Here is an 11450-nt window from a genome sequence, read left to right on the forward strand (position 1 = left end):
CAAGTAACCTTCAATTTAAAAAAAAGTGTTTGCTTAATTGTATTAAATGTGCACATATAGTGTTCTTCAGATCTTTAAAGTATATAAAAACCGTACTTGCAATTAATAATGAAATAAAATATATTATTTAAAATATTATTGTTATTAAAAGGTGACATTAATATGAAATTAAAAGGTAACATTAATATTGAATAAAAGGTGATATTTTAAACCATTCTTATTCAAAATGTTTATTCAATAACTTATATTCAATTACAATTACAATGTAGCCACATGTAATAAAAATAGTATTAATCATTTCAATTTTAATCGTTATGAAATTACAAATAAAGATTATAATTAATTTTTTTTAATTAAGTCTTAATGGGTCAAAAAATAAGCTAATTGCATTTAATAATTCAATTAGCTGTCCAAAACGTTAAACTATTAAATATAAAAGTATTTTAAAGTGTACTTCTTTTTCACAAGAGAATGGTTCACCCAAAAATGAAAGTTGTTTATTCATCCGCATGTTGTTTTCAAGTCTATTATTTTTTGCACAGCACAAGAGGAGAACGTTCAAAGAATTTGTATGCAGCTCTTTTCCATACAACAAATCCATAACTAAAGCAGTCCATGCAAAAAAAATAAATACTTAAGGTTACACAATGTCACTTTTCACAAACAGATCAGCTGACCTAATGTGAGATTTACAAAACTGTTTCAAGTACAAATATGACCCAAGTGCTGATGTAATACAAATATTTAATTGCATTTTGTCATAAAAAAAGGCTTTAAGTTAGTGTCTTTTTTCATTTTCTATGGCCTGGCCCCGATGCTGTCACTGCTAAATGATGGATGTTTAGATTGTAATTTGCTTTCTGTGCTGTCAGCAGTGATTGTGCTGCTAGTGTAAGAGAAGCTGAACCCAAGAAACAGATTTTATGCTTCTTAATATCAACGCTTACCTCACAGAACCTCAAAAGGGGGTTGTGTTTCCTGAGAGGATCTCTCAAGTCTATTTTCGTGACACAAGGGCCCTCTTAAAGATAGGTGAGATGTGTTTACCAGAGTGTGTATCAGTGTGCCATCAACAAACAGTCTGGACAGAATATCACTGTGTTTTCTCTATCACAATACATATAATAGAGCAGTGCATTATTTATTTACTTATTTATGCATGTCTTGCATTATATTTAATCACAATAATATTACCAAATACACCATATTTAGGTATTTTTCTAAACACCTGAATAACTAAAATGCAATCGATTAAATGTTCACGTCTTAGATGTCAAAATATGAGTTATTTTAAATGAGCAACACAAGTCTGCAACTATATAAAGCAAACAACAGAGCACTGTATTATTTAGTGGTGTTTTCTTATGCAGGTTTAGTAGCTAGATGATCTGCGGGGAAGAAGTGCAATGCTGAAATGTGTGCAGAATGTCAGTCAACTCAAAATACAAACCAGCAGAGACCCCGGCCTTCATTGCTAATTCAACAGATAACATTCTTTTAATGGAATTTTTCATTCTTTTGAAATTACTTCCTTGCCCAAGTGTGATCACCATCCCATAACTATTAAACATTAAATGGAATTATCACTCTGCAGCCACTAAATGACTAATGTTCAATTCGTTTGTAGCCGCATTACATAAATGCACTGATGTCGAATTAGATTAATTCCCCAGCTTTCTGCCATTTTTAAAGTACAATCACAAAGTTACACACGCTCTGTGGATATGAAAATGCGGTGGGCTATTAGGACTTGACTTGTGCCTGAAGCGAACACGGCACTCTTGCTTCCCTCCTGAGATGTACACAATGGAGCACAATGCAGGCGGAATTGAAGTTGCGCGAGGTCACCTCCGCTCCTGTGAGAGGCATATCAATAGTGCTGCTCGTCAGAGAGCTGATGAAGTGCAGAACAGCCTGTCAAATCAAAATATTCCTTGATTGGAAAATAAAAAATACCTGCATCATTCAGACCTGGACTCAATGTAACATAATATTATCAAGTGGATGTAAAACAGCACAAACAATTGTCCTTTTGTGTTTGTTTGTTTGTTTGTTTGTGTGTGTGTGTGTGTGTGTGTTCAGTACTTGCAATAAAAAAATATATATCTGCATTTTTATGTGTAACAATATAAAAAGGTTTTTTTTTAAAAACAAGCAATTTTTCAAACCCCATGTGTGTGTGTGTGTGTGTGTGTGTGTGTGTGTGTGTGTTCAGTACTTGCAATAAAAAAATATATATCTGCATTTTTATGTGTAACAATATAAAAAGTTTTTTTTTTAAAAACATGCAATTTTTCAAACCCCAATGATAAAAATATGTTGAACTACAGTTGCTTAAAAATGTTTTCCTCCTGTTTTAATCAAAAACAGAAACACAACAGAATTAATCCCAGCTGTAATAGGCTAATAACATACTATAAAATTTGCATTGTTCAAGATAATACTTAAGCAATGTTTTAAGTTAATTAATTAATGTTTTAATACTTAAGCTGTATTAATGCTGTTGGGTTTTATTTTTATTTTATTTATCTGTTTGAATTCAATTCTGTTTTACTATCAGTGTACAAATCTGTCTGGTTTTCATTTCGCAGCTAGTTATTTATGTGAAACAAAACATTAGTATACCACTGCATTGTCACAGTTCACTTTTTTGTGTTATTGAAATTTGCTATGTGGCCCATTATTTTGTTGTGCACTTCTTAATTTGACAGTTGCTCTTAAACTGAAATCATGCATGCTTTGATTTGAGCTGCTTAATTGGGATTGTTGCAATTTACCCATAATGCAGTACGAACAATATGACTAAGTTTAAATAAAGTTTGATCATCCATCTTGCGTTACTATCTATGCAAAACTAAAAAAGCGGCTATTGATATCTAAACAGGCCACATCCCTGAATTAACCTGGCTTGCTTGCATTCAATCAAATTATACATGAACGTAAATATCAAGGGGGACAAAATGTCAAACAAAATAGTTTAAGTTTTAACAAATCCTTTATTAAATGAAATATAAATAGCTCCAACAGTAGAGCATGATGCTAGCAACACCAAGATCATGGGTTTGATTCCCAGAGAATGCATGAACAAATAAAATGTATACCTCAAATGCAATGTAAATTGCTTTGGATAAAAGCATCTGCCAAATGCAGAAATACTAACATTTGAATAAAATCTATTAATCTGTTTAATGAACAGCACATCTGAAAAGAACAGACTGTCTACTTTAAACATTGTAAAAGCAGTGACATTTATAAATGAAATGAGTTCCATTCATATTTCTTTAACCCAAAGGCCAACTTAATCAGCTGAATTAATGACTTTATTACCCATACTGCCCTGGGTGATGTAGCATGTTTCTTCTGTAAACCTCAAGTTCTCTTTTTTATGTCACATCATTTTTTTTTCTGCACACCCATAGGCTACACATCACAGCATCTTTATACGTTTAAAACAAAAATACACAGAGATGAAAGATGGACATGAAAAATTGGTACAAAAATCACGGGTGCTATGAAAGATACCTTGGCACAGAGATTTGTTTTGTTTTCCCTGCTTTGGTTGTAAAAATCATTATTTATTATTATATATTAATTCTACACTATCATTTATATATATATATATAGAGAGAGAGAGAGAGAGAGAGTCTTATTTGTTATTTGATTAAAAAATACAGTAAAAACAGTGAAATACAGTGTAATACCGTGAAATATGACATTTAAGATAACTGATTTCTACAGATTGTTTTTAAGCCCGTGATGGCAAAGCTGAATTTTACTCCAGTTTTCAGTGTCATTTCCTTCAAAAATCATATATGCTGATGTGGTGCTCAATCTTTTCTTATCATCACAATTGAAAATTGTTTATATTAATATATTTTTGTATTTGTTTTTATTAGGATTGTTTGATGAACAGAAAGTAGCCTATACAAAATATATATAATATTCGCCGAATGCAAAAACGTTGCATTCAAATTTTAGGTGTGTGTTAAGGAGGCAGCCTTATCAGTGGTGCACGAGATGCGATGACGATGTAAGTGTCGTTGCATTATAATGTTTTTGTTAGCCTATCCAGTTGAAGCCACTAGATGCGGCGCCGCTGCATTGTTAATTTCAAATATTGTGGGAAAAGAGAACATCAATGCGGAGAAGATCTTGTTTACGTCAAAACTTAAACCAAGCCATTCACACAGAACGCATATTTCACGCATTTTCTAGAGGGACGTCTATCACCGTTGCACTCGCGTCTCGCACAAAAGAGCCACATGTTTAGAAAGCCATGTAAAATTAATGCAAGTTCAACTTTGAAAAAGCATATCTCGAGACAATATGGCGGGGTTTTTTCCCCATCCCACTGCAACTCGTGTGATTGTCTTTCGGCATGTTTAGAAAGCCATGTAAAATTAATGCAAGTTCAACTTTGAAAAAGCATATCTCGAGACAATATGGCGGGTTTTTTTCCCCATCCCACTGCAACTCGTGTGATTGTCTTTCGGCACTCTGTATTAAACTATGCATACATACATACATACATGATGCTGTTTTGTTTATAGTTGTTTAAGCATCTTAATTATAATTGGTTTAAAAACATTATTTTAAACATTATGCACTTTTTAATCACAGATTGTCATGTTATTTTATGCTTTGAATAAACGTGCATTAGTAATATTTTGCTCGATGCGCCCTCTTGTGGCCTCAGGAGAAAAGCCAAAAACCTTTTCTTCACCCTAACTGAAATTAAACATTTTAAATTAGAATATAATTCGAATTCTGATAATATTTAAGTAAAAAATTTGAATGTAGTTTTTCAGCCATTTTGACAGCCCTAAAACAAACTAAAAATAAAACAAACTGAAAATATACAAATAAAAGCTAATTCGAAAGATTAATAAATATGAATTTAGTATATAAATAGTTTTGTTGCATAAAAAAATCTAAAAACATTCAAATATTTCACAAAGACTGTTTTTGTAAATTGTTTAGCATAGTGCGATCCAATTGTAATGTTTAATCAACTGTAAGAGAAACTTTGCTTGGAAGTAGAACTGTAAGGTGGGTGACATTTCGTAATCATAATCAATACAATAATTCACCTTTTTTTTTTTTAAACAGTCAGAAATATTAGCAAAGCCATTAAGCACATTTGTAAGTGGTTAACTAAAAAAGCCTAAATGTATACATTTTAAGTAATTTTTAGGGGCAGTTAGAATGGATGAATTTTTACCTGTGTGCAGTGAAACTTTCCCAAAAGGTGATGGAGCCGTCTGTACCACAGGTCATGACCCAGGTGTATGGAATGTTTTTGGCTTTGGTGCCCACACATACATAAGCATCCAGTCCAAATCCCAACAGCAGACTACACAGAAGTGTGGCATGATCTTCACAGTCGCCCTGACAACAAAAACACATGGTAATAAATGAAAATCAAACCTGTTTATCAACGTTCATAAAAATAGCAAGTATGAATTCTAAGGTTGTACTCTAGATTATGGTTATTCAGGTTCAGCATATAATAGGGTGTCTTACCTTGTTTCTGCACAGAAAGGCCATCATAGAGCACCACTGCTCCTGCCGAACTCCTCCTCCTACCACAGGTGCTCTCTCCTGAGCTAACAGGCTAACGAAACGCGCCGCCTGCCGCGGACTCTCAAGCAACCTGCCGGCACGCAATACCCGTACATATGAACACACAGGTCGGTTCACACCATTTTCATCCTGGGAAACACACGTTTTATAAAACATCTGAAGCAAATACTGTTATGAACAAGAATAAATCACCAATATATAGCAACACTCAACAGTACATTGCTCAGTAACATCAGGTCACCTGTGCAAAGATCTTCACCAGCTTGGACTGGTGTGAGGGTCGAATTTCCAAGAACTCCTGCCACCACTGTTTGGCATATACCAAAAACAGCCTCTCCTTCTCTGCCGTCTTCTGCCTTTCCAGGGATTGCTGGAAGTAGTAAGATCCTGAGTTTTTGTTTTAGGCAAGCGGTTTTTAAAATCCAAAGTTACCGAGACAAATGAGGAGGATGAGAAAGCTTTGTTGAAGACTTATCCCCCCTTTTGTAACAAATGATGCTTAGAGAATAACAACTCCTTTAAAGGAATGTTCTGGGTTCAAAGTTTAAAAAAGTGGTTCGTTCAACTGCTCATTACATGGTTATGACTAAAGGAGCTGAAAAATTGAAAACAATGATCAATACACGCGCACTTGATCATGTCATAAGTACATTTCAGCTTCCATTTACCATATTTGATGTGCTGTATTTATATACTTTGATCAATGTTTATGCGTGAATAAGAGCCTAAATTAAATCTGTTCATCATATAAAGTGAGTATGTCTCCACAGAAGCATAATAATCCTCAAACCAATTGATGGATTACTTTTACAGTGTCTTTATGTACTTCTTAAAGTTTTGGTTGAATAGACTTTGAATGGAGGAACAGAAATCTCCCACATTACAAAAAAAAAAAAAAAAAAAACGATCTTCATTTATGTTTTTAAGATGAACAGAACTATGGGTTTGGAACATCATGAGGGTGATTAAATGACAGAATTTACATTTTTGGGTAAAATATCCATTTAAACCATGTGCCTGTACCTTTAAAACAGTGCATATTTAACATTTATCCTGGTGCAATGACTTGCCCCATAGACTTTCATTACTGTAAACATTTTTATTACAGGGATGAGTCGAAATAATTTTTTCATGCTACCAGTAGAGCTTAACTTGTACTCAACCTCAAAAGTTCCTTTGAATGTTATCCACAATGACTTCATTTTAAATAAACTAAAGCATTTATATAGTAATGCCTAGTGCTGGGCGATATGACCAAAAATTTATATCACGGTATTTTTCAAAATTATACCGGTTTCATGGTACATGACGGTATTTTATTTTTTTTTACGCATGACCTGGTGTTGACCATATTTTCTACTGATTGAGAGAGGAAATACTGCAGTATATTGACTTAGAATGCCCTATTTTACTGTCATGATGAGTGAATATTGTCCAAAAAATACCACACTAAATAGTGACTAAACACGACCCCTTTTACCAGGAGTCACTCTCATTTATAATCACGGTATCGTCTGATAAAATCAACTATGCTCTTCAGCTATTGGAATATGTATATGTAATCAGAATATACACATTCTTTTCTGAAAATACTGGAAATGTTTGCTTGTGCATTCTTGCAATTTTAGTCAGTAACTTGATCAGCTAACTTCTCATTTGTGTTCTTAATAGCACAAGAGCAATTTGCAAAATGTAGGCTGTGATGTTTTTAAAATTGCAGTAAAGAAAAGAGTCATCATCTTGCTCCAGAAATATGCTCGACTATGCTTTGAATCTAAAATCACCCAGAATCACATATAAATAAATAGGTAATATGTTTAAATGACACTCACAAAACTGGAATATGACCAAATTCGAATTAATATTCATGTGCATGTGAACGCAGTCATTATGGGGGATGCGTCCTTTCATTTACTCAGAATGCAGTATGACTTTTTTAAATTGCAAGAAGAACCTTTAGCCCCTCCCAGTCTTGAATATTTGGTTATATCCTGGCTTGTACCTATAATCATGCAGCTCTTAAGTGACAGCTGTGCATTTGTGTAATTAGAACAAATATCAAATTTATTAAATAGCTCTTTCCTCAAACAGCAGCAAAACATATGAGAACAGCACTGAAAACAGCTGGAAATGTTGAGTGAAGCCACAAGTCACTATACTGCAAAGAGAACAGATCTTCATTGCCTGATAGTGTCTGTAATGCATGCTTTGAGACAGCATTTTAAAACCTAATTCATACATTCTGTGTGAGACAAATGTCAAATTGCTTATGATTAACCTAAACTTATGATTGCAAGTACCAATCTGAATGCAAGCAGAATGTAGTCGCCCACACTCTTTTGAGACTATATGTGCATCATAAGTATATGCTTAGCAGAGAGACATCGAGGGACAAATTTGCCAGCGAAAGATGCTCTGCAGCTTATGGTGTGTGTGTGTGTGTGTGCGGTGTTTGTGAGCAAAAGCTTCATTGCTGCTGTGTGATTTACTTAGATGCTGGGGTGGGCATAAGACAGGTCATAAACCAAGGAGACAGGGGCATTTGGGTCCAACGGCTACAGGGAAGTTGAGGAATGATGCTGGGGACTCTGGCACGCCAAAATCAGGCCACGTTGTGTAATTAAAATGGTAGATCTCTCTGGTTTCTCCGGTCTAAAAATATGGGACAAAATTTAAAACCACATTTATTTTTGATGTTTTGTTTAGAGAAGTATTCAATGACGTAATAATTTAACATTACGTTCACCTTGCCATTTCTGAGTTCTAATAGTCTGATTGTGTAATTTGGTTTGACATCCTCAGACACCAGAGTCACCACAAACCCAGTGTCACTGAAATCCATGTCTCGCTCCTGCTCTGATGGCCAGTACTGCGCACACTTCTCCTGTTCAGATTGAACAAAAACAGCAAAAAACTTATCAAAATGAATTCATTTGTGGATTGCAAGCAAATCCACATTACTATTCATCAGCTTAATGACCTCCCCCCCCCCAAGTAGTTTGGTATCAGCATTTATTATACAGTTTGAAACAGTAATTGTGCGAAATATTATTACATTTTTAAATAACTGCATACTTTACATATTAAAATTACGTTTATCAGCAGTCTTCAAAAATCATTCTAACATGTTGATTTGGTGCTCAAGAAATATTGCTTATTATTATTATTAATGTTGAAAACAGTTGTGCTGCTTAATATTTTTTGTGGAATCCATAACACATTTTTTTCAGGATGCTTTGATGAATAGGTAGTTCAGGATTTATTTGAAATTTAACTTTTTTTTGGTAAAAGTCTTTACTATCACTTTTCATCAACTAATGCATCCTTGCTAAATAAATGTAGTGATATTTTTTTTAAATATAACAACTTGCGGACCCCAAGCGGTTTCTTTCTTTTAAACAAAAATGTTAATAAATGTAAAAACAACGCAAGGCCAAGAACAAGCATTGTTTGTGTTCACTCACCGAGCCTTTTTCTATAACTCTGTTAAGCATAATAACGGCTTTGCAACGCTGTTCCCAAATCATTTGCCAGAAGTGACCACAAGTGTTCCTCAGTGGGCCCTGCAGAAAGAGAAAAGTGCCTGCAATTACATTAGAGAATACACAAACAAGCTGGTCAATGCAAAAGAAATGCATGTAACATTCAATTACAATCTTCGAGACATTCTTCTTTGTTCTACAAAAGGCTGTAAAGGATGTTAAAAAAAACAGGTTTCATGATGCTAAACACAAATTCAATAAAAACAGGGGAAACATGTAAATCAAATTTGTTGGTATATAAGAACCGCATGTAAATTTGTATTGAGGTCACATGGGACATCAATGCAAGTCAGCTAAATGCAAACAGTGGACTTACTTTTTCCATTACTGCCATACCTGTGTCAATATGTACCTTCTCTGGGCCTCCTCCATGGTAATTAGGCTCGCATTTATGTAGTCATTCTCTGAATTTTCTAATCTCACCCGACTGTGATCATCTTAACACAAAAATTCAGGTTATTCAGGGAGAGTCGACAAATATTTTGGCAATCTGTGTTCAATTCATCTGAAATCAAGATTAAGCTCACAGAAAAAAAGCTTTTAAGGACTTGTTTCATAAAACAAATAATCACTGTCATTCAAATCTGTATGGCTGCCTTACACATTAAGTCGCTATTGACTCTCACTACATTTTTCCTTTATACAATGAAAGTGAATGGTGACTGTGGCTGTTGTTATCCTGAGGCTATAACATTTCCTATTTTGGTTCACAGACGACAAAAAAATAAATAAGTCATACAGATGTGAAACAAAATGACGCTGGTTAAATAATGATACAAGTTTAAGTAAACTGTCCTTTTCAGAGCAAGGTTACAAAACGAGTGAAACATTGTTAAAGTGGGTTCACATGGAAGAAACTTACAGGGACTGACGTCTCTATATCTATTCCTATTGCGATTTTCTGGGAACTTTGCCACTTTGTAGGGACACTCCTGCGACTGGTTACGGATTTCCTAGAAAGAGATTAGAAAATAACAAACATCAGTGTGAGCAGTGTTGGGGAAAGTTACTTTTAAAAGTAATGCATTACAATATTGCGCTACTCCGTAAAAAAAGTAACTAATTACGTTACTTAGTTACTTTTTATGGAAAGTAATGCGTTACGTTACTTTTGCGTTACTTTTTTACTCTGGACAGGGCTTGCTTGTTTGTTTTTAAAATAATAAAGTTATATTTTTGGCAAATATAAAAGCCTTTCACACCAAAAGTGAAATGAATAAGCCTCAGGCTGAAGGGAAAGTTAATTTACGTCCGTACAGTAGAACGCAGAAGAAGACATTCAACACACACAAATGTTCGTCTAGAGTAATTTGTGCTTGTTAGTACGGTTGAACTGGATCATCGAAGGTCAGAAGCAAAGACATCGGTTAATAGAATGGGATTAAATACATAAAGGACATTTGTGTTGTTTAACATTTAATTATTGCAGGTTTGCGTCATATTCTGAGTTGCATTATTTTTATTCATTTTGAGGAATACTGAATCTGTTTTTTTTGTGAGTGAGATGAATTAATGCATATTCATATTTATTTTAGAACTACAGTAACATCTGATTTCTCTCAACATGGGGACACCAGAGCTGTCAATCAATAAATTGGGAAAAAAAGTAACTCAGATATTCTCTTGTAAATTAAAAAGTAATGCGTTACTTTACTAGTCACTTGAAAAAAGTAATCTGATTACGTAACTCGCGTTACTTGTAATGCGTTACCCCCAACACTGAAGAGCCATCCCTTTAAAAAGAAAACGAAAAAACACCACTCCACGCTCATATATTACACGACATGTAGAAACCTGCATAGAAACTTTACTTTATCATTTTAATATGACAAAAGGAGGAGGAAATGTTATTCAAATATAAATAAAGAACAAATAAATCGGTCAGAATAAAATATACTCAGCCAAACAAGGGGGGGAGGGGTTGGGCATGTAGGACTATCTGGCTGAGTTATATAGAAGAACTGACAGCTTCGGTTCTTCAGTTCTTGGGAAGTGCTCGTCAGTTCTCAGAAACCATATCAGTGCATGGAGGTGTGTCAAAACCTAGCGAGCTCCCTAACTCGACGGCATGTTTGAGTAGCACAGATGCACGCGGGGGGGGGTTTGAAGGCGGCAGGGATCAGATGACATTTAGGGTGACAGGACTTGAAACGCATATGGTGCCTAAAATAAAAACTACCGTGAAACTGTGATGTCTTGAAATGCTGTCTAGGTAGATAGCGCACAAGGTGTTGAGACGCAGCCCGCGTGCTCACAGGAAGCCGCTCTAATGCACCGCACTGTGACATGACCGCTCACGCCCTTCACATTGCTGGCCTTTACTCA

At 34.7% G+C, this 11450-nt stretch overlaps 1 protein-coding gene across 1 annotated transcript in view; it reads right to left on the reverse strand.

The window, feature by feature from the left end:
• Positions 1–1743: 1743 nt before the first annotated feature.
• LOC107596739 (receptor-type tyrosine-protein phosphatase alpha-like) overlaps positions 1744–11450 on the reverse strand; it is a 12663-nt gene continuing 2956 nt past the window's right edge. The window contains exons 2-10 of the mRNA XM_016287536.1: positions 9988–10078; positions 9462–9562; positions 9048–9146; positions 8330–8467; positions 8109–8235; positions 5802–5953; positions 5524–5712; positions 5222–5388; positions 1744–1792 (exon numbers count right to left, since the gene is read on the reverse strand). Of these exons, the coding sequence (XP_016143022.1) occupies positions 1744–1792; positions 5222–5388; positions 5524–5712; positions 5802–5953; positions 8109–8235; positions 8330–8467; positions 9048–9146; positions 9462–9562; positions 9988–10078 (1113 nt within the window). The remainder of the gene's footprint in view (positions 1793–5221; positions 5389–5523; positions 5713–5801; positions 5954–8108; positions 8236–8329; positions 8468–9047; positions 9147–9461; positions 9563–9987; positions 10079–11450) is intronic.

This window comes from Sinocyclocheilus grahami, unplaced genomic scaffold (assembly GCF_001515645.1).
Source record: "Sinocyclocheilus grahami isolate Dianchi unplaced genomic scaffold, SAMN03320097.WGS_v1.1 scaffold222.1, whole genome shotgun sequence".
Lineage (NCBI taxonomy): Eukaryota > Metazoa > Chordata > Actinopteri > Cypriniformes > Cyprinidae > Sinocyclocheilus > Sinocyclocheilus grahami.